The sequence below is a fragment of the Leucoraja erinacea genome, chromosome 28, assembly GCF_028641065.1.
Source record: "Leucoraja erinacea ecotype New England chromosome 28, Leri_hhj_1, whole genome shotgun sequence".
Taxonomy (NCBI): Eukaryota; Metazoa; Chordata; class Chondrichthyes; order Rajiformes; family Rajidae; genus Leucoraja; species Leucoraja erinaceus.
Window position 1 is genome coordinate 6,727,521 of NC_073404.1, and position 26,822 is coordinate 6,754,342.

At 43.5% G+C, this 26,822-nt stretch overlaps 1 protein-coding gene across 1 annotated transcript in view; it reads left to right on the forward strand.

Moving 5' to 3' along the window:
- The window catches only part of nf1a (neurofibromin 1a), a 305,820-nt gene that overhangs the window by 51,025 nt on the left and 227,973 nt on the right, over positions 1-26,822 (forward strand). Inside the window, exons 5-6 of the mRNA XM_055657600.1 lie at positions 10,872-10,978; positions 14,849-14,916. Coding sequence (XP_055513575.1) covers positions 10,872-10,978; positions 14,849-14,916 — 175 coding nt within the window. The remainder of the gene's footprint in view (positions 1-10,871; positions 10,979-14,848; positions 14,917-26,822) is intronic.

Here is a 26,822-nt window from a genome sequence, read left to right on the forward strand (position 1 = left end):
TCTTCTTCTTAACAATAAAAGGACAGAAATTAAGATCAGTAAAAAAAAAATATCATATGCGTTGCTAAATGAGAAGCAGGAAGTATTTGTAATAACAAGGAACTGCAGATGCTGGTTTACCAAAATAAAGACTCAAAATGGTGGAGTAACTCTGGAGAACATGGATAGGTGGTGTGTAAGAAAGGAGCTGGAGATGCGGATTTAAACCGAAGATTAACACAAAATGCTGGAGTAATTCAGCGGGAAGGGCAGCATCTCTGGAGAGAAGGAATGGGCGACGTTTCGGGTCCAGACCCTTCTTGATGGTTTGGGTCAGGACCCTTCTTCACACTCTAAGAACCAACCAAAGTATTTTTGTTGTATTGTGGCTTTTGTTTATTTGTGCATAGTGAAGGTGGACATTGCTGGGAAAAGAGGTACCGTATTTCCCGGCAATGAAGACGCACCCCCATTTTGAGTTGCTAAATTTTGAAAAAGATATCACAGAGCGGAGCGGGTCAGCAGGCGATGGATAACAGGACAGCGGGCGGTGGAGCTAACTCCTGTGTCAGCGAGATCAAAGGACCAGTTGAGGTTGCTCGCCCTGACATGAATAAGCTCCACCGCCCGCTGTCTTGTTATCCATTGCCCCAGCTGACCCACTCCGCTCTATGATCTTTGCTCATGAAATGGTCCCCTCACTTACATTGAAAGGCATGGACCGGGCAGTGAATGCCATGCAGTGTCACCCAGCGCAGCTAGTGAGGCCATGTCCTGTTCCCGGCGGCAGTCGGAATTTAAGGTTTTGCGGGAAGCGACTGACATGAGCGAGGCCGGCGAGCGGCAGGAGAGAGGTGTTCAGACGGAGAGCACTGACAGAGGTGAGCGGGCAGGCAGAAGGCCCTGAGATGGCGGCCGCTCGCAGCTACCCGAGCTACTTCCCTCCCCGGCCACAATACGGTGGCTCCGCGCCCGGAGCGCCGCGGCAGAGGTGGTGTGTGAGTTGCTGGCATGATCCCCGACCCCCTCCTTCGCAACGCTCCCGCCCATACTGATCCGGGCTAGACTCCCCACATTTCTGAAACAAACCATTTCTGAAACACCATTACTGAATTACTTAGCTGTCATGGAGTCAAATGGCAGCATGGATACAGGCCCTTCGACCCAACTTGTCCATGTCAACCACCAAATGCACCATGGTCCCAACTGCCTGCATCCCTCTAAACCTTTTGTACCTGTGCCATGGTAGGATTTGTCCTTGTGTCTCTGGATCGTCAATCCGTATTATTAACCACTATATTACCGTATCTCTGACTGCTGAGTTTCATGTTCTGATGACTCAATACTCGATCTCCTGCCTGCAAGTCTGAAGATCAGACTTCAGAATTCAATTTGCGCTCAGAATAAGCAGGAAAATCTCAGCCAAGGCAGAGATAGATAGTGTTTTGATTAGTACAGGTTATGGGGACAAGGAAGGAGAATGGGATTACAATAGAGAGATAAGGCAGCCATGATTGAATGGCAGAGTAAACTTGATGGGCCGAATGGCCTAATTCTACTCTTATCACTTATGACATTAATCACGACCTTCTTGAAACTTGTCATGCAGCCTTGTCGTGCAGGTAAAATGTTAAACTGTTGACCTTCAGAAGTGGACTTAAAATAATTTCATGACATTATTTACTTTAGTTTAGAGATACAGCGTGGAAACAGGCCCTTCGGCCGACCAGCGACCCCCGTACGCTTCCACTACCTGACACACAAGGAGTAATATATAAATTTTACCAAAGACAAATTGATCTATAAACCTGTGCTTCTTTGGAGTGTGGGAGGAAACCAGAGCACCCAGAGAAAACTCATGCGGTCATGGTGAGAACGTACAAACTCCGTACAGACAGTACCCTTAGTCAGGATCGTATTTGAGTCTCTAAGGCAACAACTTGAGTCTCTAATGAACTCTATCCTGATGAACATTCGTAACAAGTGACGTAAAACTGATTATCTGGTCATTATTACGTTGCTGTTTTGTCTGTCCTAGGTTTGTACAAATTGGCTCCTGTGTTTCCCATATTAAACCAGCTAATATGGTTGCCAGTTTTTTTACTTTCTACACCAGCAGATATCTTAAGTATGATGTTTAGGAAGGAACTTCAGATGCTGGAAAATCGAAGGTAGACAAAAATGCTGGAGAAACTCAGCGGGTGAGGCAGCATCTATGGAGCGAAGGGAATAGGCAACGTTTCAGGTAGAAACCCTTCTTCAGACTGAGTCTGAAGAAGGGTTTCGACCCGAAATGTTGCCTATTTCCTTTGCTCCATAGATGCTGCTGCCTCACCCGCTGAGTTTCTCCAGCATTTTTGTCTATCTTAAGTATGACATGTATATTACAGATGAACATCTTTCTGTAGAACCAAATCAATGATCTGGTCATCGAACATTCACAACTCAATTTGGCGGATTGCCAGATTGATGTTTTTTTTTAAATGACTCAGCCTTGCATCAGCAGAAAAACGAAAAGATGAAAACTTGACTTCAGGTCCTTCCGTGGCAGAAAGCCTGTCGCCCATAAATTGGCCTAGATTAAAGTGATACTTATCATTTATTAAAGGGGCTGGCCCACTTGGCGATTTTGCTGGCGTCATATCAGTGTCACCAAAAGATTTTGAACATTTCAAAATCCAATGGCGATAAAAAAGTGTTTGTGACACTTGAAAAAACACAGCGCGTCATATGCCATCACGCCGCGTCATACGTCATCACGCTGCATATTATTCGGTGACATGATACGTTAGTCAATGATGCCGGCAGTCGCCGAAAAAAATTGCCGTGGGACAGGTCCTTTAGTGATTCAATTTAGTGCTCAACTTGTGTTATCCACATTTCAAGTGAAAATTGAAGGGGGGCGTATCTATGCTAAACCTCTCTTCCAGTGAATAATCTTTTACCAACATAGTGTTGCAAAGTTCGAGTGCATTTGACTGAAATTATTTGCTTAACCTTAGCGTGTTCAATGCTTAGCACTAGAAAATTGCTTGAACAGAGGTCAGACAGGAAATGTGCCTCTTGTAATCAATGCCTTTTATTCACAGTCAAGTAATAATTTATCAAACCACAGTCGGCAGGAATTGGATCTTGCCGCGGAAAAAAACCTATTTGGTACTAAAAGAGTGGTGGCTACCCTCCCTACTTCTCCCCATGACAAATCAATAATATTTGAATAGGTTTGCAAGCAAAATATTCTGTCACCCTACAAAATAATATCCAAGTATTGTTCAAGCAAAATTAATTCTTGCCCCAATGTGTAATCACAAAAAACCATGCATACACATATTGGGGATAGACACAAAAAGCTGGAGTAATTCAGCGGGACAGGCAGCATCTCTGGAAAAAAGGAATGGCCGATTTTTGGACCCGAAACATCATCCATTCTTTCTCCAGAGATGCTGCTTGTCCCGCTGAGTTACTCCAGTATTTTGTGTCTATCTTCGGTGTAAACTAGAATCTGCAGTCCATCCCTACACATATATTGGGGGTGATGGGGAAACCGAATAGGATCCCAAGTGATGGATATTAAATGGTATGGAATTTAAATATAAAATGCGCCATCTTCGTAATCAGCTTTCACAACTATTTGAAAAACGTTTTGAACACCTTTGCAACCATTTGAAAACCTTTGCAATATCTTCATCGACCGTTGCAACTATTGTAAAAACTACCTGGCGAAGTTTTCCCAGGGAAGTTATTAATCAATCTTTAGGGTAGCCCTAAGTCATGAGTATATCTATAATTATTTTGGCTTCAGCAGCCTTGTGCTTGGTGTAACTCAGTCAAGCAACATACAGCAACTTTGATCAATTTAGCATTTACTTTATACTTAATTAAAAAAAAAATTTGTTGCTTCTGTATAGAAACCGTTTAATATAAAATGGACACTTTTAATGAGAAAATTATTTTATATTGTTGCTTCACTTGTAACGCTATTCTAGTTGAAAACTAAAAGAAAGATTTGCAGAATACTTTGAAGCAGAGCTAAATCATAAATAGCTACCTCGTGATTTAGCTGAAAGTAATTTGCTTGTGACTTAGATTATTCTGTCAGTGTTGCTTATTTTTTTCATTTTAATGGATGTCTCGCACATCTCCGTTTTATTTATCGGGTACTGCAGCTTGCTGGTCTTAAATGTATATGTGTTGCTTTCTTGCGTTACTGTGCATTGCTCCATATTCAGCGAGTGCATTTTGAACCTAAGTCCAAGGTTTTGGTCAACAAAATGAGTGTTAATTCTGATGACAAGAACAGGAACGCTGCAAATCTGCTCAATGCAGATTGTAAGTAGGAGGTCATTCCAATGATTGAGAAAAGCAGCATGGAACCAGGCCCTTTGGCCCACTTTTGATCATTCATTCACACTACTTCTATGTTATCCCACTTTCACATCCACTACTTAAGCATTAGGAGCAATTTTACAGTCCAATTAATCTACAAACCCACGTGACCATTGTGTTTTAGCTTTCTTAGGTAAGCGCAACTTCATGTTGCCGAGTAGATTGCATATAAGCAAGCTAGTTTTCAGTTTTATATAATAGGCTTCAAGTTTCCTGGATTCAAGACAGTGATCAAGACAGATCTAATTTACAACATTTGGATCGCGAGGACTGATATGTATTCCATGTCAATAAATTAATATGTGTGTTCTTTAGAATTTGCGAATGATGACTTGCAAAATGTAGCTTAAATTTGTCTCTAAATTTTTTTTTTTTACTGCTTCTCTCGGTAATAGTCTACAAGTACATTTGGGATTGTCTTGGAAAAGAACAATAATTAGGCTCACTCTAAGTTAGAAGTTATTCAAGTGCCTAAAGCTGCTTTTGCTGGCTAATGTTTAAGTCACAATCTTTTTGTCTTATTTCGGAGAGTTGCTGAAGAACAGTTGCTTCACTTTCATTCGCGTTGATTGCGATTTAGTTGATAACATGTTCTGAGTCAAAGCTGTTGGTTTAAGGTCCTTTTCTCAATGTAATCGATATGCAATCTAGTGCTGCACTATCAGAGGGGCTGAATTTTTGATGAAGCATTAAATCAAGGGGTATCTGACCCAGCAAGTGCATGTGAAAGGTATCAATGCAAAGTTCCTTGCCAAAACTAACTCAAGAGAGCCCTGTGACCTCTAGTTTTTCTGATTTCATTAAACATATGGCTGATCCTATGGTAACATCTACTTTCCTAGCTGGTCCCCATATCTTTTGAATTAGAAATGGGAATTGTTGGACTCTCAGCAGCAGCATGTGGAAAAAGAAACAGTCAACATCTCAGGTTGACGATCCTTCATAAGATCTGGGAAAATGTCAACGAAAGTTACAATTCCAGAGAGTATGGATAGGGCAAAGCTAATATCTTGAGGGTTGTTGATTAAGACATTTAGTTGATAGATTAATGAGGCAAATAAATGAGACAATGTACAAACAGGGACATTTGAAAGCTGAACAAATATTGAGTTCATCTCACAGATAACTTGCAGTAGAATTGCCCTGTTCAAGAAAGTCACCTGGAATTGTTGAAATAGAGATTGTGTCTCGAAGGCTGCAACGTGCCCTGATGTGTTCTACCTCAAGCTTGCTCGGGCATTATTGGCAGATAGTAGAAAGTTGCAGATTTACAGGTCAAAGTGAGATGCTGAATTAAAGTGGCTGGCATCTGGAAGCTCAGGGTCACTATTACCAGTCAAAGGTGTAAATCAAAGTAATCACAAGTCTGCATTTGGTTTCTCAAAGGTAGCTAAGAATGGGCAACAAATGCTGCCCTTACCATCGATGCCCAGATCAGAAATATTGCGTACAAGGTCAATTAGATCTGATCTTATTAAATAACAATGCTGCCTTGACAGGACATTTGGTCTGCTCCTATTTCTTCACGTATGTTCTGTGCTACTTTTGCCAGTTTCATTAATCAATGTGCATGAAGATGCAAGTTCCTCATGGTTATTATATTACCCTTGTTACGAGTTCTTGTATCTAGCTTTAACTCTGGCTCCATTTGTGTTGCTGCAGATAGGGAGCCTGTACACTACGTCATCAGTATTTTTGGGCTTCCAGCCAAGGTTACTGAAATGAATTATCAGGTTAATATAATTTTACCTTTCATGGGACCTTGATTTATGCTGCATTGTGTATTGGTATTGATTGATGTGCAAAAGGTATTTTTGAAAAAGAGTTTGCTTTATTTGCCAAATCCATGCATGCAAAGAACAGCAGATTCAAAGATTCAGAGTCAAACAGCACAACTAGTGTTTTGGCTCACCATGTCAATACTGGCCATAAGGAACGAACTGCCAGAGGAGGAAGTTAGGCAGGTATTTATCAACATTAAAAAGACATTTGGACAGGACCATAGATAGGCAAGGTTTAGAGGATACGGGCCAAACACTGGCAGGTAGGACCAGTGCAGATTGGGCATCTTGGTCGGCATGGATACGTTGGGCCGAAGGGCCTGTTATCATGCTGTATGACTCTCTGACTTTGACTCTACCTGTTATGTTTACATTTTCGAACACCGAGCCCTTGCTCTTCTATACTAAGGCATTTCAAGTACTCATCCACTAATATTTATATTGTGTAACTACCTCCATCATTCCCAGGCAGTGTGTTCCAGATTTTAGCCACTCTCTACTCTGATGGATTGAAATTGCTTCTAAATCTCATATTTTTTATTTTATGTTATGGGCACCTCTGCTAAGGGGGTCATTTTCTTGTCATTTACCTTATTCATGGCCCTCATAATTTTGTTCACAATAGGCGCACCAAGCAAAACAAACCCAGCCTATGCAACCTTTGCTCATGACTGAAATACTCCACCCCAGGCAACATTGTGATTAATTTGTTCTACATCCCCTCCAGTACTATCGTTCCTTCCTTTACTGCGACTGGAATGGCACATAATACTTCACCTGAGGCCTAACATAGTTTTATGTTGTTGTACCTTAATATCCTTGCTCTTGCATTCTATCCCCAATCGAATGAAGTTAAGTATCTAAAGTACCTCTGTAATCAACCTGTTCTATTCCCTTCAGGTATCCCTGTACATGTGCAACAAGACACTCTGTGTTTCAATCATCCCTGGATTAGTCACTGTCATTGAGTATATTTTAGCTTGATTAGTCCTGTAAAAATGTATCATCTCACATTTTTCACCTGTAAAACTGCAGCAAGTAGTTATGAGAAACTGTCTTGAACAAAATTGCATCAGGCAATTTCTGCTCAGCTTTACTGTCTCACTCGCAGCATTTGATAACCAAAGGCTATCCTTGCTATAAAATGATACAACCAATCTTCATGCCATGTGCATTATTGTTGGTCATGCCTCCAACAGTGACACTGAAATGGTTGAAGAATATAATAAACGGCGTCGGTCACGGATAACTGTGGTACTAATCACCGTCTTCCAATGATGATTTCCTGCTGGTGTTTATATTAATGAATCTCCAACAGTAACAATATTTAAGACACATGGAAACCTACATGGTACAGGAAAGCTTTAGAGGGATATGGGCTAAATGCGGTCAAATGGGACTAGCTTAGATATGGCTTCTTGGTTGGCGTGGATGATTTGGGTTGAAGAGCCTGGTTGCGTGCTGTATGACTCTATGACTCCTTCCATTCCATGTGCTTCATCACTAGCTTTTTGTATCATGCATTGTCACTTTCAGAACATACCTGTTTTTCTTTTCATAGTAGATTGTATTTGTACATGTCCTTCCCCACGTCATGTCAGGGTTCTGTTTCTGAAAGTTGTTTGTAACCCCAACAGTTTGCCAGTCAGAAATCTGGGTTCCTGGAAATAGATTTAATAAAGACATTGGCTAACCAAGGGTAATGTGTATTTAAACCCTGGTTTTAAATCTACCTTTGAGATACTGCTGTCAACTGAGTTCCCACACAGCCAAAGATGCCTTTAGCAGTTGGCAAATCCATCCCGCTGGTCTCCCAAATGCTCGTTCGTTTGCCGGGCTGTACATGAGTTTGCCGTTTGTAACCTGAGGACGCAATAGATTAAGGAAGCAATAGATTTTCATGCTGCTTTATAGGAATATTATCAAAGGGTGGCACAGTGCCGCAGCTGGTAGAGTCGCTGCCTCATCGTGCTAGAGACCTGGGTTCATTCCTGACATAGAAACATAGAAAATAGGTGCAGGAGGAGGCCATTCGGCCCTTTGAGCCAGCACCGCCATTCATTGTGATCATGGCTGATCGTCCCCTATCAATAACCCGTGCCTGCCTTCTCCCCATATCCCTTGACTCCACTAGCCCCCTAGAGCTCTATCTAACTCTCTTAAATCTATCCAGTGATTTGGCCTCCACTGCCCTCTGTGGCAGGGAATTCCATAAATTCACAACTCTCTGGGTGAAAATGTTTTTTATCACCTCAGTCTTAAATGACCTCCCCTTTTATTCGAAGACTGTGGCCCCTGGTTCTGGACTCGCCCAACATATGGAACATTTTTCCTGCATCTAGCTTGTCCAGTCCTTTTATAATTTTATATGTTTCTATAAGATAACCCCTCATCCTTCTAAACACCAGTGAATACAAGCCTAGTCTTTTCAATCTTTCCTCATATGACAGTCCCGCCATCCCAGGGATCAATCTTGTGAACCTACGCTGCACTGCCTCCATCGCAAGGATGTCCTTCCTCAAATTAGGAGACCAAAACTGTACACAATACTCCAGATGTGGTCTCACCAGAGCCCTATACAACTGCAGAAGAACCTCTTTATATACTGAAACTTGGGTGATCTTGGGTGCTGTGTGTGTGGAGTTATCACATTCTCCCTGTGACAGCGTGGGTTTCTTCCAGGTACTGCAGTGGCAGCCTATATCCCAAAGACGTGCAGGTTTGTAGGTTAACTGGTGTCTGTAAATTGTCCCTAGTCTGTAGAGAGTGGATGCGAAAGTGGGATAACATAGAATTAGTGCGAATGGGTGATTGATTGTCGGCATGGACTTGGCGGCTGTATCTCTAAATACAAAATTTGATTCCAACCCAAAGAAAGAGAAATTGGGGAAGATGTCCAAAAATCTGATGAGAGAGGTCAGAGGAAGAAAGTGACACAGAGAGAAAGTTGTGGGTGTAGAATTCCAGAACATTGGACCTTGGGGGAAAGTGCAATGATCAAATTTGGGAATATTAAAGTCCAAGATTAGTGGAGTCTAGTGTCTTTGGATGATTATATTGTTGGAGGAGATGATACTGAAAGTGGGGGTGGAAGATTGCAACCTTCACGTGGTCCGCCCTGTTTCGACGAATGCAATCAACCCGGCGTGCACAATCAAATAGAACAAGTTGTCCTACAACTTTAGGCTGTGCACGCCATACGTAAGAAGAAGATACTGAAAGTGGAACAACACCATGCAGTAATTGGTAAACAAGGATGATTATTTTAGAATAGAGGCATAACTGGAGGCCAAAGAAGACCAGCAAGCTTGTGTTATGGGTGAATAGAAATTGGTGCGAGTTAGGATGTCGGTAGTCGAGTTTTGCGTGGCTTTAAGTAACCAGAAGATTGAAAGCAGGAAGTTGTAATCAGAGGGGGAAAAAAAAAATCAGTGTTTGAGTAACTCAGCGAATCAGGCTGCATCTCTGCATGTACATGTGACATTTAGGTTGTGGAGAAGGGTCCTAACCAGAAATGTTACTTATGCATATGTTACAGGGATTATGCCGAACTCGCTGAGTTACTCCAGCGCTTTTTAGTAAAGTTCCTTGTTTCTACAGTTATAATCAGTGGATTGGGCAACTGAAAACATGACAGCCCACCGTGGATTAATTTAAAAAAAGGTGTTGTTCATGAGGATAGGATACAAAGATCTTGGCATCTGATGAAAAGTTGGGTACAAATTTTATCCAGAGTCCATAGTTTGTGCAGTTTTGTCCATTTTATTTGTGCAATAAACAATTTCTCTTTGCCAATGCATTTGAACACACCCAGTCCCATTGAACAGTGTTGAATCATGACATTTTGCTGGATCCACAACAGATGGTTTGTTCGTTTGGTTCAAGGTGGTAATACAGCTAAAAACCTGAAACAGTTCTGAGTCAATCTTATTATGCAGTCAGTGACATGACTCAACATCCTGTGTGACTGAGATGTATTGAGTTCTTTCGTTAAATATCTTACCGCACAGTCCATGGAAAACCTCACCTGCTTGAGATTATAACCGAGAAGAATAAACAGAATAGACCCCGGGTCCATTTGAGCAGCCTTACTCCTGTTCTGCAGATTTGCCAAATTTGAAATGTGTCTTCTTTGTTCAGCTGAGTTTTGCGATGTAGCATGGAACCGCGCCGACCATCGATCACCCTGTCGTATCAGTTTTTTGTAATCCCATCCCATCCACTCGATGCACATGATGGGCAATTTGCAGAGGCCAATTAGCTGACAAATTTGGGATGTGGGAAAAAAGCTGAGGAAACTCATGCGGTCACTGGGAGAATGTGCAAACTGCACCAGAGGTCAGGATTGAACCTGGATCTCTGGCGCTGTAAGGCTAGCAGCTCTAACAGCTGTGCCACTGTGTCACCCAAGTCGCGAATGTGCAATATCTCCAGCCAATTTCAGTTTTTGTATAAAGCAGGCAGTATTTGTCAATTTCGGTGACTTGTTAGTTTCAAGAATAAAAAAAAATTCATGAACACACCTGCCTCCTTCTTAAAGCAGGTAAGAATTTGATTGTTGTACTATTAATGATCACCAGTGCGTGTTAGCTACCGTATGTATTATGGCCAGTGATTTGCTGGCTTGTTTTAAAAAGTGAGTTTGTTTTTGATTAGCTTCTTAATTATTCACACCTTCGGTTTTCTTTCTTTTTGAATGTGTTTTATATTAACATTAATTTGTAGGTTACAAGAGCTGGCAGTGTGCTCGGAAGATAGTACTGACGTCAATGACATTGAATTGATACAGCACATAAATGTGGATTGTGCGAGACTCAAACGATTACTGCAAGGTAAAACTGATTTTTCTCTTCATATTTCAATACTTGTGGACTTTAAAATAAATAAATAAATAAATACATAAATAAGGATTCTAAACTCTTTCCCATGTCTGCTTCTTTGCAGTTAAATGATGCAGTTATTAAAAAAAAAAGATGTAATCCTAATGGAATTAATATATTTGAATGCCGATTGGAATAAAAAATCAGGAGATTTTGTTTTGCGTAGCAGGGTGCGGGAATTAACTTAAGTCAAATTGAGAAATGTAGGGAACACCCTGTTTTGAGAACTGACCGGCAACAAGGAGCTCTAGACACTAGCGACAATGTCACCAAAGAAGGCATCCCATGCCTGGCAGCGTAAATGAAAGTATTATAACGTGTTGTTGGTGTGAATTTTGGAAGTTTGAGTGCAATATTACAATGGAGGTTCTTTTTATATGAGAGATTAACATGGAGTTATATTCCTTTGGTCCATTTCCATATGTGATATTTACCCTTTCCAATTCTTACCTGACCATTTAAGTGGCTTCTGGTAGGCAGCACAATAAGTTTGTTTCCCTTGAGGTCCATCAGGATATCATTAAATTAAAAAATAAGATTTAAAAAGAGCCATTTATGGTCTAAAAGACATTTGGGCAGGTATACAGAACGGAAAGATTGAGAGGGATATGGGGGCAAAAGCGGGCAGGTGGGGCCAGCATGGATGGGACTTCTTGGTCAGCATGGATAAGTTGGGCCAAAGGGCCTGTTTCTGTGCAACATGATTCTATGACTATGAATGTGATCTCGAAAGTTGGAGACACAAAAAATTGCAGTTGCTGGAATCTTGAACAAAAACAAACTACTGGAGGAACTCAATGGTTCATGCAGCATCAGTAGAGGGAATGGACAGGCAACGTTTCGGGTTGGAACCTTTCTTCATTCAAGAGTGGGCAATCTGCCAATAACCCCACTCCTCTTCACTTGTATTCATCTATTGCTTGCTAAACATTGCCCCACCCCCATCGCTCGTGCCCACTACTACATCAGTCTGAAGAAGGGTCTCGATCTGCAACATTATCTGTCCGTTGCCTCCACAGATGCTGCCTGACCTGCTGAGTTCCTCCAGCAGTTTGTATTTTGCATGAGATAATAAGTTGTTGAGCTTGCATTGCTGTAAAATAGTCTTAACAATTTTAAGATGTGTGCAGATAGACAACAACTGTCTCATGGTGTAATAAAATGGAACTTCAGATGCTGGTTTATACCAAAGATAGTCACAAAATGCTGGAGTAACTCAGCGCATCAGGCAGCATCTCTGGATAGGTGACATTTCGGGTCTGGACCCTTCTTCAGACGGGTTGTAGAGGTGACAGTGGAACTGGAAGCTTTCAGTTCTATCTCCCCACCCCCCACTATAATCATTCTGAAAAAGGGTCCCATTTTATAAGAATGATCCCATAAATGAGTGGGTTAACATTTGATGAGCATTTGACGGCACTGGGCCTTTATTTGCTGGAGTTTAGAAGGATTAGGGGGCACTCATTGAAACATACCGAATAGTGGAAGGCCTGGATAGAGTGGATGTGGGAAGGATGTTTCCACTAGTGGGAGAGTCTAGGACCAGAGGTCTTGGCCTCAGACGTTCCTATTGGATGATGAGGAGTAATTTCTTCAGTCAAAGGGTGGTGAATCTGTGAAATTCATTGCCACAGAAGGTTGTGGAGGCCATGGATATTTTCAAGGCGGAAATGGGAAATTCTTGATTACTACGGGTATCAGGCGTTATGGAGAGAAGGCAGGTGAATGGGGTTTGGAGCGAGAGATAGATCAGTCATGATTGTTTGGCAAAGCAATCTTGATGGCCTGAATGGCATAATTCTGCTCTGAAGATACACACAAAATCCTGGAATAACTCAGTGGGACAGGCAGCATCTCTGGATAGAACGAATGGGTGACGTTTTGGGTCGAGACCCTTCTGCAGACAGAGTGTCAGGGAAGAGGGAGACACAGAAATATGGAGAGGCGTGGTGTGAAAACGAGACATCAACGGGGCCGAAGATCAAGGAAAATATAGGATCGGTCATTGTTAGTGAGGGGAAGGTGACAATGAAGCATAATTTTAATCAGGAGGACAGTTAAACTTATCGGAGAACCAGTATGGAGGAGAGAGAGGGAAAGCAAGGGTTACTTGAAATTGGAGAAGTCAACGTTCATATTGCTGGGGTGTAAGCTGCCCAAGCAAAATATGCGGTGCTGTTCCTTGAATTTGTGCTGGGCCTCACTCTGACAGTGGAGAAGGCCCAGGACAGAAAGGTCAATATGGGAATGGGGGGGGTTCATGTAGATTTCTTGTAGGTTTAGGCGGACTGAACGGAGGTGTTCAGCGAAACAATTGAATTTTGCTCTTATCTCTTATGACCTTACGGCTCCCAAAATGTTACCAGATGTGCTGCCTCTCCAGGTGTGCTTCCTAGCCTGCTGATTTACTCCAGCATTTTGTGACAATGTCATGATTGTTGGTCACTTTAAAGATAACTAGTGGGGAAAAAATGCTTCATTAGTATTATAATAAAGTGACCATTTTAAAATTTGCAATATCCTGTGGGATTCTCCTAATTGTCCACCTTTTATGCAATTTCTTCTGGGTAGCCTTGCTTCTTCACCAATTACAAGAGAAAAATCCTCGCAATTTATGCCTGAAAAATAATTTCTCAAGCGGAGAGTATGGAAGCTATGGGTAGTTTGAGTGGATCTCCAAGGAATTTAATCTGTTTGTGATCAATGTGAACTATCAGCAAGTGGCCCGGAAGTTGGTTTGAAAAATAATTGTAAACCGCAATATTCTTGAACGTGGTTACAACAGAGCAATAATCTGCAGGCCTAGAAAATGATTGTAAGGATTAGTTTAAGGGAATGATGGATATGTTTTCTATCAACACAAGTTTGCAAAATGTTTATTATAAATCCTTGCTATCACATGTATAGAGCAATTGCTTGGGGGCAATGCAAACAGGATGCTCCTGAAGATGGTAGAAGATGGATTCTTTGATTGATAACACTTGAGTTTTGTGACCCGAAGGGAAATAGCAGAACTAAATTGGCATTAACTTGAACTGTATTAGCCTTGTTCAATCTGAGGGTATGTTGGTGACCTTTTAGAATATGTTGAAACACGGAACTGCAGATGCTGGTGTACGCCAAAGGACACACAGTGTTGGAGTAATTCAGCGGGTCAATCAGCTTCTCTGCTGAACATGGTTGGGTAGCATTTCGGTTTGGGACCCTTCTTCAGTCAGATCCTTGTACATCACTTATCCATGTTCTCCAGCGATGCTGTCTGACCTGTTGAGTTACTCCAGCACTTTGTGTCTTTTTTCTTTCGAACACGTTTATACTTAATTCTTGGGGAGTAAACTACCGATTTTTTAAATTGTAATGGCATAATGCTTAAGCTGGAATGTTCATTCAAGTTTTCAGAGTTATGGATTTAGCTCAATGAAAATGTCAACTGCTTTAGAAGATGTTTTATGTTTTTGTTTGTGAGATGGAGGAGGTTGATCAATTAGCTTGCCTCCTTTGAATTTATTTGAAGCTGATGAAATAATGTGATTAGAACTAGAAGTTAATCACCTGCCTGATCAATCTGGTGTTAAAACATTGCTAAGGAGGAAATAAGTGATGCATAGAATGTTGATAGAGAAATTGAAAACAGCGGAAATTTTCATTTTAATAACTTGGAGCTCAATTGTACAATATACAATTAACCTGTTGATGCAAAAGAATGAATGTACAACTTTTGTGAACTTGGCCCTGTTCACAGTATTCTTTTTTCAAATATTAAATGTTTCCAGTGTTTGCTAAATTGGAGGAAAAGTAATGAAATCTTCTTATTTTCTACAGAGACGGTCTTTAAATTCAAGGCATTAAAAAAAGCAGCTCAGTTGGCAGTCATAAACAGTCTCGAAAAGGTAAGTTTTTGTTACCCTGTTGAACCTGTCCTAATTGTCATCTGATGGATGCAGGGAGATGATCTCAGCAATGTGTCAGCGTGTGTACAACAATTAAAATATTCCAATGCTAATTGCACCTTCGCTGCTGAGTTTGTGGGCTTATTTGTTTTATTGTGTGGAGGATTAAGATTTCAAACATCCACCAGATTTGCAATTGTCTTATGAAATTTGGAATATGTTACAAACGTGTGAAAGTGAAATGTATATTTTTCGGATGGCCTTCTCGTAATTTAACTTCAGATTCAGAAAACTTTATTGTCTGTTGTAACAGAAAATCTTCTTTGACGTGGCTCAACACATAGACAGGACAATGTACTGATAAGCAGTCATACAACACAGATTTCTGAGAGCACACACAGTGTGTATCGATCTTAAAAGCAAATATAAAGATTAAAAACTGTAAAAATAGACAAGGTAAAAGTTGTGGATATGTGTAAAGTGACAATGCGTCAGGGTTAATTTGTCCATTGTTCATTTTTTATTTAAGCTGTTTATGGCAATGGGTATGAATGAGTTTTTGTGGATAGGGGGACTTTATATCGGCGGCCTGAGATCCTGTGATGAAAGGAAAATTATGTTGACTATATTATATTGAATACTTGTCTTTGAGATGATTATACATGCACATAGTAGATTATTGATAAATTGGTCTTGATGGCATTCTACTTCATCTAAGGGGAAAATATTACACAAACCTGGGTTGAATTTTCTTCAAATTTACATTGGGGTTAGTTATATGTTAGTTTCAAAGATGTTGTAGTATCATGAATAAGTGATTAAGGAACCGAAAGTGACTTTTAGCAGAAATGCAGGTATTTAGAACATGGAACATAGACCAATATAGCACCGGGACAGGCCCTTTGGCGACAATGTATGTGCCGATCTTGATTACTATTTCAACTAGTCCCACTCTGCACCAACCTCCCCTGCGGAGCGGAGGCCGGGTGCCTAGCAGTTCCTAACCCCCACCCATATAGTGCATGGCGGGGCCAGGGGTGACCGTTCTCACTGTGCCTGGGTCCTGGACTTTCTCACCGCCAGGCCCCAGGTCGTCAAGATGGGAGGGAATACATCAAAGTCCCTCACCCTGAGTTCAGGATCGCCCCAGGGTTGCGTCCTCAGCCCCCTATTGTACTCCCTGTACACACATGACTGTGTGGCTAGGTTCAGCTCCAACTCAATAATTAAGTTTGCTGATGTAAGACACTGTGGTGGTGGGCCTGATCTCAGACAACGATGAAAAGGCCTACCGGGAGGAGGTGGCTGATCTAGCACTCTGGTGCCAGGATAACAACCTCCTCTTGAACATCAAAAAAACAAAGGAGCTGATCATGGACTTTAGGAGGGCACATCATCCGAGGACGTACACTCCATTGAGGATAAATGGGGATCCTGTGGATAGGGTGAAACTGTTTTAAATATTCTGGGAGTGGCTCACATCTCCGAGGATATGACATGGGATCACACGCCTCAGCACTCGTAAGGCAAGGCAGCGCCTTTACCACCTCAGGCAATTGAGGAAACTTCAGAGTGTCTCCGAGGATCCTCCAGTGCTTCTACGCAGCAGCGGTGGAAAGCATCTTGTCCGGGAACATTACCATCTGGTTTGTGAATTGCTCTGCCAAGGACAAGAAGGCTCTGCAGAGAGTAGTGCGTTCGGCCGAACGCACTATGGGAACTTCACTCGCCCCCCCTGCAGGAACTATACAACTGGAGGTGCAACTCCAGAGCAAATAAAATCATGGGAGACCCCTTCCATCCCTGCAACGGACTGTTCCAGCTGCTACGGTCAGGCAAACGCCTCCGTTGCCATGCGGTGAGAACTGAGAGGTTGAGAAGGAGTTTCTTCCCAGAGGCAATTCGGACTGTAAACGCCTATCTCACCAGGAACTAACTCTACTGAACGTTTTTCCTTCCATTATTTATTATGTAAAAGAATATGTGTGTTATGATTGTGTTTATAATTTGTTTGGTTGTTTTGTTGTTTGTCTTTCTGCACAAAAGTCCGCGAGCATTGCCACTTTCATTTCACTGCACATCTCGTATGTGTATGTGACAAATAAACTTGACTTGACTTGATCACTTGCACTTTAGCTGTGTTGCTCCATTTCCGGTAGGCGGCGCGGCTCTGGCCAGCAGCGGCCTCTGCAGCCGGTCCGCGTTTTATTATTTTTTGTCTGTGTTTTTGTGTAGGTTTTGTTATTTTATGTTGGGGTGTGTGTGTGGGGGTGGTGGGGGGGTGGGTCTCAGAGGGGGGGGGAAAGCCTTTTGAATCTCTCTGATCTGCACTGGAGACCCGACCTTTTCTCGTCGGGTCTCAGGTGTCGTTGAGGCCGCAACAAGGAGCGGCCTCCAACGGGAAGAAGCCGGGGACTCTGGGGATCTGACTCACCGTTGCCGTCACGGAGCTGGCCGAGACCGGAGCGGGTGGAGCGGTGGAGGAGCACTGCTGCTGCTGCTGCCGCTGCCGCTGCTGCCGATGCCGCTGCTGCTGCTGAGTCGGAGGCTGCTACTGCGGGTCTGCGGACGGCAGCACCGGGAGCCCGCGGATCCCTGGAGGGAGACCGCTTTTCGGGGCTCCTGCAACGGCGAATTCTCCCGCCCATGTTGCGGGGTTGAAGAGCGCCTGGAGCGGGGCCTGACACCACTGCCCCGCGCGGCTGGAATGGCCGCGGGACTTTGCGAGCGCACACCGGGGGCTCCAACACCAAGACCCGGTGTGGGACCTCGCACCACCCGGCGTGGCTTCAATGGCCGCGGGACAATCGCCATTGCCAGCCGGGGGCTTTGACTTTGACTCTGACATCGGGGGGGGAAGAGTGCAGTGGAGAGATAAGTTTTTTTGGCCTTCCATCACAGCTATGTGATGGATGTTTATGTAAAATGTAATTATGTTGTGTCTGGGGTCTATTTGTGTGTAATGTATGGCTGCAGAAACGGCATTTCGTTTGGACCTCCAGGGGTCCAAATGACAATTAAATTGATTCTTGACTCTTGATTTCCTGCCTGTTCATGTGTCTGAATGCCATTTAAGCGTTGCTCTTGGATATGCTTCCATGCCTTCTCTCACCTGAAATTTATGCCTTCGCGTACTTGATATTTCCATCCTAGGAAAATGACTTTACCATCTACTTTATCTGTGCCTCTCATAATTTTCTATATTTCTATCAGGTCACTCCCTCAGCCTCCGACGCTTCAGTGAAAACAATCCAAGTTTGTCCAACCTCTCCTTACAGTTTTAATTTTAAAAGTACAGCGTTGGAGTAACTCAGCGGGTCAGACAGCACCCTTAGAATATAGATAAGTAACATTTTGGGTTGGGACCCTTCTTCAGATTGAAAGAATCTTGACCCGAAATGTCACCTATCCATGTTCTCCAGAGATGCTGCCTGGCCTGCTGACTTACTCCAACACTTTTTTGTAGACCAGCATCTGAAGTTTATTGTGTCTACTCTCTCCTTGTATTTCGGTAAAGCTCGCTCTAATCCAGGCAACATCCCAGCAAGCCTCTTTGCACCCTTTCCAAATCCTCATTTCCCTTCCTGTAATGTGGTGACACAATATTCCAAATGCAGCCAAACCAAAATTTTATAAAGCTGCACTTGTGCTCAATGCCCTGACTGTTGAAGGCAGGTATGTACTGACCTTTTTTACCGATCAACTTATACTAGCACTTCAAGGGATTAAAGATCTTGCACCAATGCTCCTAATGGGCCTGTCCCACTTAGGCGACTACAGGAGACTATGCGGCCGCTACATGGTCGTCACATTCTCGCAGGTGGTTGCCGGGGAGTCGCCTTCATGGTTGTGAGTCGATCCCGCATTCTGGGAACTAGTCGCAGCTTCATTCTGGTCCCCGCTAATTTTTCAACATGTTGAGAAATTAGCGGCGACCAGAATGAAGCCGCCATGGAGAGTTGCGAGAATTCTCATGCCATAGGTGCTGTGGTAGTGGGTTGCCAGGAGGTCGTAGGTTCTCGTAGGTTGTAGCCGGTGCTGACCGGTGAATTTCATTGGCTCATTGGGGAAAAAACCGTAAACAGTAGTTTTCAGAGCTAAGGATAACAGCCGCGTATCTCTGGCTTCTTAAAAGTTGTCTCCACTCCTTCTCCCCACTCCATCTCACCCTTCACCCCCTCCCCCTCTTTTAAAGGACTTAAGTGGTCCTTCCCGTACACTGCTTTCACCGTCTTAATTACAGCGCCAAACTTCCTGTTCATCGTGGTGTGTGTCTGTATCACATTGGCTTTTCACCGTGTGAATTTCACTCAGTGAATTTTCGCCCCCCCCGCCCGCTTGCCCTGTCCCCCGCCTGCATGACTGGCTGGTGAAGGAAGCGATGTGTGCATGTGTGTCTGTGTTCCACTCTGACAGTCGCCATTCCAGGCGCTGGTTTTTCAGCAACCTGCTACAACTTGACAGTCGGGGGCAGTCGCCTGAAAAATCGCCTAGTGGAACAGGCCCATAAGGGTCCTCCCATTTACTGAATACCTCTACTTGCATTTGGCCTCCCGAAGTGTAACATCTCACACTTGTCCAGATTAAACTGCATCTGCCATTTCTCCACCCATATTTCTGATTGATCTATATCCTGCTGTTTCCTTCGACAACATTCCTCGCCACAACTTAGTGGGACTCGAACTCCACCAGTTATTATGTTGTCTGCAAAAACAGATCAGCCCACCGACATTTCCATCCAAGTCATTTGTATTTTGCACTTAGAACCGAGGTCCCGGCTCTGATCCCTGCGGACCACTGTTGTTCACAGAATTCCAGTCGGAATAACCCCCATCCACCACTACCATCCGTCTTCTCTGACCAGGCCACATTTGAATCCAATCTAGCAAATTTCCATATGTCTCCTCTGCCTTGATATTCTGGATTAGCCTATCCTGAAGGACCTTACAGAATGTTATGCTCACTTCCATGTCGACCGCATCCACTGCCCTGACCTCATCAATCACACTGAATGTCTTCAAACACTCGAGTTGATAAAACATGACCTTCCTCGCACAATGCCATGCTGACAAAGCTTTTCACTATACCTCGGTACACGTGACAATAAGTAAACTCAAACTGTCGCGAATTAGCCCTTACTTTAAAGATGTGAGGAAATCCTGCTCCTTAATACCTTCGATAGTTTGCCTACCATTCTTGTAATGCTGAGTAAAATAACAAGCGCTGGAGTAACTCAGGAAGTCACTGGCTCTCTGAGGCAGCAACTCTATCAACTGCGCCTCTGTGCTGCCCTTGTGTTCTCATGTGATTTTGGTTGAGGAATGAATATTGGCCAGGTCATTTAAGCCAAATTGCCCAATTATAGGCAAGGGGGACTTGCATCAAGGAACTAAAATAAAACAAGATGCTGGGCTATGTCAGCAGCGTAGGCGGCATCTCTGGAGGACACGGACATGTGACGTTTCGGGTCTCGAACTGCAATGACATCTATCCATGCTCTCCAGACATGCTGCCTCATCTGCTGACCTAACCCAGCACTTCGTGCTTTATTGAAGATTTCACCACCTGCAGTTGGCTGATGCGAGTCTCCCAGGCCTCTAATTCTGTGTCTTGCTCCCATTTTCCTTCTTGAAATAAAGGAGCAACATTGTCTTATCTCCAGGTCGAGGGAACCTTGGTGTGGCTAAATGAGATGCAAAGATCTCTGCCAAGGCCTGGCTATCTCCCCTCAATAACCTGGGGCAGATTGCATCAGACCCTGGAAACTTTTCACAAGACCCAGCATCCCCTCCCCCTTGATGTCAACGTGCCCTAGAATATCAGCATACGCTTGCTGTTCTGCTATTTGGTGAATTTGGTGAAATACTCAATTAGTGTCTTGCTCACTTTGTCTGGCTCCAAGCTTCCATCTTCTGTCCTTGTGGTCCACCCTCTCCTGAGCTGCCTTCCTGTTTTTAATACATGTGTAAAATGTCTTGGGATTTTCCTTAATCCTACTCGCCAAGGACATTTCATGTTCCCTTCCAGCTCTTTAGATTCCCCGTTTAAGTTCTTTCCTGCTTCCTTTATATTCCTCAAGGACATTGCCTGATTTCAGCTGCTGAAAACTTGCATATGCTTCCTTTCTTTAGTTTTTAGTTTTAGAGATACAGCGCGGAAACAGGCCCTTCGGCCCACCGATTCCGCACGTACCAGCGATCCCCCCCCCAGCACATTAACACTATCCAACACTAGGGATAATTTACACTTATACCAAGCCAATTCACCTACAAACCCATAAGTCTTTGGAGTGTTGGAAGAAACCGAAGATCTTGGAGAAAACCCACGCGGTCACGGGGAGAACATAAAAACCCCGTACAGACAGCACCCGTAGTCGGGATCGATCCCGGGTGTCTGGCGCTGTAAGGCAGCAACTCTACTGCTGCGCCACCGTGATTTAATTTACAGTAGACACAAAATACTGGAGAAACTCAGCGGGTGAGGCAGCATCTATGGAGAGTAGGAATGGGCGACGTTTCGGATTGAGACCCTTTTTCAGAATTTAATTTACAACATCTCTCGTCATCCAAGACTCTCGGAGCTTCCCATGTTTATCAGTCTATCCCAACAGAAACACTTTAGTCCAGAATTCGGACCCACTGGCCTGATTCTATTACCCCAGTTTAGCATTCTCCCTCCTTTTCCTCTATCTCCCCATCTCCCAGGGTACAGTCTGTCCTTATCTGTAACCATGTTAAAATTAATGGCTCTCCAATCTCAGTCACAAAGCTCTTAACAGTGAATTAGGTTCTTATGTTGTAATTGAGGAAATCTAGCTGTTATGTTCCCACTTGCGGTAATGTGAGAAGGAACAGTTTCCATTGTCATTAGATTTAAAAATGGTGCTTAAAGGAAGATCAGATACAAGAGTCCAAGCGATCCATTCCTATATTTTTTGATTGATCGAACGATATAGCAGGGAAACAGGCCCTTCAGCCCACTGAGTGCATGCCGACCATCGATTACCTGCTCACACCAATTCCATGTTATCTCAATTTCTCATCCACCCCCTACATTCTAGAGGCATTTACAGAGGCCCAATTAACCTATAAATTCCCCCCCCCCCCCCATCTTTAAATATCTGGGCAGAAACTGGAGCACCTGGAGGAAATCCAAGTGGTCACAGTGAGAACATGCAAACTCCACACAGATAGCGCCTGAGTTCAGAATCAAACTGGGATCTCTGAGGCAGCAACTCTATCAACTGCACCACTGTGCTGCCCTTCTGTTCTAATGGGATTTTGGTTGAGGAATTGGCTAGGTCATTTAAGCTAAATTGACCAATTTCTTTCACCTATCTTTTGCCTGTTTTGGTAACATCCACGGTCAGGAGTTTGTCCAGATCCCTTTCCAATGCTTAGAGCTTAAATCAGCAACTCGTTTCAAAGGCCACTGTTGATGTAAAAGTGAACCACTCGCATTTATGCTGTGTAACTTTGTTAGAATATGAAGACAGTGGTGAAAACCATAATGGTGGTTCCTCTTGGTGTTACTAAACCCAATTATTTTATTTTTCTATCCCTTTGTTAATGTCCTGATTTGCAGAATCAACAGGCAATATAGATGTGTAGAAAGGCGTCTAATTTGAGAGACATTTGGAGACTCATTTTGGGATACCGCGAACTGCAGGTTTATTTTATTTTTAAACTCAGCGGGTCAAGCAGCATCTCTAGAGATCATGATGGGTGGCGTCTCGGGTCAGGACCCTTCTTCAGATGAAGGTTTACCTCTCCATTTTCTCCAGAGTTGCTGTTTGACCTGTTGAATTACTCCAGCACTTGGGGACTAACGTTCCTGTTTCCACAGGCAATGTTTTGGAATTTTGCTCATTTTTTATATCCTGGATGAAATTTAACTTCATGGAGATCACCAAAGATGCCCATGTACTTCTCATAAAGCGGTCATTAGAAATTATTTAAATGAATAAATGAATAAATAAGTTTATTGGCCAAGTGTTCACCTACAAGGAATTTGCCTTGGTGCTCCGCACGCAAGTGACAACATGACATAGTGACAGTTAGGAATGATACATAAAGCATTAAACATTAATAATAAAACATGCTTGATTAAACATGTGCATTAATTAAAATAACAGAGCAAAAGGAGGCTGCAGATATTTGGTTATTGAGTAGAGCTACTACTCGTGCAGAAAAAAAAGCTGTTTTTATGTCTGGCTGTGAAGCTTTGACAGTCTGGAGTCGCCTTCCAGAGGGAAGTGATTCAAAGAGTTTGTGGCCAGGGTGAGAGGGGTCAGAGATGATCTTACCCGCTCGCTTCCTGGCCCTTCCTGTGTATTACTATTCCAAGAGCCAGTCCAAGTTCAAGCTGGCCTATTTTGCTAATATCAATGACAGAGTATTTTAAAACTTTATTTTTGGCCCTCTATGTAAATCCAGCCAATTTATACAAGTTCTGTGATTTTAGCAAGAATACAAAAAGTACATTTGCCGTAGATAGTCAACTAATATCTAATTAATATCATAGTTAAATCCCAGTCAGAAACTCTGCAATCAGTAGTGCTGCCTTTCCCATGAAAGGTTATAGTGAGCCCTTGTCGCTGCTTATTGCAAGAGATCCTAATGTGCTATTTTTTTTAAAGTAGCAAATATCACCATATGGATGCAGAGGAATATGGCGTCGCAGCTGGTAGAGCTTCTGCCTCACTGCGCCATAGACCTGGGTTTGTTCCCGACCTTGGGTGCTGTCTGTGTGGAGTTTGAACGTTTTCCCAATGATGGCATGGGTTTCCTCTCGGTTTGTTGAATTCCTCGCAAAGACATGTGGGTTTGTAGGATAATTGGCTTCTGTAAATTGCCCCAAATGCCCCAGGGAGTGGATCCGAAAGTAAGATAACATAGAGCAAGTGATCAATGATTGGCGTTGACTCGGTGGGCCAAAGGGTCTGTTTCCATGCTGGATCTCATGAACTAAACAAGACAATTTTTCGTACATTATTATTTGTGGGAACTTGAAAATTGGTAGCTGCGTTTTCTACATTTGATAAGCAGTTCAGAAGTACTCAGCTGGTTTTAAGATATTTGAAGATGTCCTGAAGTTGTGAAAGGTTCTAAACCAGCCTGAACATTTCTGCGATGGTTCTTTGAATGTGCAGGAGGGACCATCGATTGCTGCTTTTTACATTTTGTCTCTAGAAAGAGCACCTAAATATGTGTGTTTTTTCTTTCTGCCTGTCATTGCTTTTTATGTCTCACCTGCCCACTGTGGTTTCAAAAACAAGAGGGCATTGATTTAAGGTGAGAGGTGGGGGGGGGGGGGGGGGGGGGGGGGGGGGGAAGGGAGGGGAGCACTTTTCACCCTGTGTTTGATAATTGGAACTTGCTGCCAGAGGAGGTGGTAGAGAGGAGATCTTATTGAAACATATAAGATTATTAAGGGATTGGACACGCAGAGGCAGGAAACCAGTTCAGATGTTGGGGGAGTCCAGAACCAGGGGCCAAAGTTTAAGAATAAGGGGTAGGCCATTTCGAATGGAGATGCGGAAAAACGTTTTCACCCAGTTGTGAATCTGTGGAATTCCCTGTCTCAGAAGGCTGTGGAGGCCAATTCTCTGGATACTTTCAAGAGAGAGCCTAGGCCTGAGATTTAAGGGCCTGTCCCACTTTCACAACCTAATTCACAACCTTTTTTACTCGTGGACATTTTTCATCAGGCTAGAAAAACGCCCCAACCTACTTGATGCCACGAGTGCCTACGACTAGCATCACGACCTACCTACGACCTCCTACAACCTCATGACGACCATGTTACGAGTATAAGTCAAGGGCAAATTCGGCAGAGGTCGTGAAAGTGGTCCCACTTAGAAGACCTCCACTTAGAAGACCTCCATGGCGACCTTAAGCGACTTTTTTTTTTTAAATCAAGGTTGCGGTGATCTAAAACTTTCCTCAATTATGTGTACAACCTCCTATGACCTTCCAAGACTATGTTGAAGACCTCCCTCGACTATGAAGAAGACCTCCTTCGACTATGTTGAATACTGGCTTCGACCATGTACGTTGGTCTCAGGCAAATCATTGTGAACAATGCAAGCAAGGAAGGAACTAGTTTGGAGGATGTTAGTAAACATACAACTACTGCTGTTTGCAGTAGCCCTTTTGCTTCAGCAGACTTAAGAAATGCAGAAGGGGAAGAGCAAGGGTGAAGAGGAAGCACAAGAAGAGGTCTCAATGGGTGAATGGAGATGATGTGATGGACTATCCCAGTGCACCAGATGACTGGAAGAGGGTGGCACTGGGCTTTGACAAAAGATGGAACTTTAAGCACATGGCAAGCATGCCATTCTTGTCCCTGTACCCCTCATATTCCTTTTTGTCCAGGATGGTATTCTGCTGGAACCATTCCTCAAGGTCCCCCTCCTGCCGCCTGGTGAAGGCGCAGGGCATAACCTTCCTCCAGCCCTCCCTCACCGCCAATGGGGCACCTGCCTCTGATGCTGTATCAGACACAGAAGAATGGGCTGCTTTGCTGCCTTCAAATGAGGCAGTGAAGGATGAGGTGGAGGTGGGGTCATATACTGCCACGCTGGTCTCCTCCTCCAGGGGTCTCTCATGCAAGGCCAACTCCTCCTGAACCATCACCTCCTGTGGCATCACCTCCTACCACTTCTCCTCCTGGGTGGGAAACACCTGCATGGCCGGCTTTTTTGAGGGTTGTGCCCTCCCCCTGCGCTGCTGCCTTTTTGGTGCCATCTCTTAAAACACAAGTCTCCTCTCCAAAAAACTCTCCAGCTATGAATGAACATGCCTTGGAGTGACAGAGGTGACGTTCTGCTGTTTAAATTACCTTTTTTTCCCCTACTGACCCATTTTTCACCCTGGAGCTATTACCTACGACTAGCATCACGACCTACTACAACCTAGTTACGACCTACCTACGAGTAAAAAGTATAGATTTTTTTCCATGGTGACCTCTTCTTACTCGTGGACATTTTTCTATCAGGCTGGAAAAAACGGCGCGACCTACTTGAGGCCACGAGTACGCGGAGACCACTCACGAGCATGAGGAAGAGTCACGAAGATCTCCTACGACCTCGTGGCGATCATGCTGCGAGTTTGAGTCAAGGGCAAACTCGGCAGAGGTTGCCAGTTAGGTCGTGAAAGTGGGATGGGCTTTAGATAGAGCTATTAAAGATAGTGGTGTTAAGGGATATGGGGAGAAGGCAGGAACGGGGTACTGATTGTGGATGATCAGCCATGATCACAGTGAATGGCAGTGCTGGCTCGAAGGGCCGAATGGCATACTCCTGCACCTATTGTTTATCGTCTATGGAGGCAGAGACAATGACAAAGGCATTGACACAAACGCTTGAACGGGTAAGTCCAAAGATGTACAGGTTTGTCGGCTAATTGGCTTGGTAAAATTATAAATTGTCCCTGGTGTGTGGAGGATAGTGTTAGTGTGCAGGTCGGTTGCAGACTCGGTGGGCAGAAAAGCCTGTTTCCGCAGTGTCTCTCTAAACTAAAGTAAACTAAAAACGTAGAAGGATATGGACCTAATGTGGGCACATGGATTTAGTGTAGAAGGACAAAACAGTCAGCATTGATATGCTGGGCCAAAGGGCATGTTCCTGTCCTGTACACTGACTCGAGGATGCTTATGTATTAAGTATTCAAGTGATGAACACAGCTGAAAGCTGTTGTAATTCCCCACTGGTGCAGCCATTAGGTTTGAGTGTCAGCCAGGGCCAGGTCTTGAGCTGTGTGGTTTTAAAAATGTGCACGCAATGTTCCAATGTTGTGAAGAAAGATCTGCAACCAATTGTCTTGGGTGTCATCATGGGGGAACAGTGAAATTTGTGTGGGATGACAAATTTTTATATATTATTGGCCATGCCATTTATGCTTCTG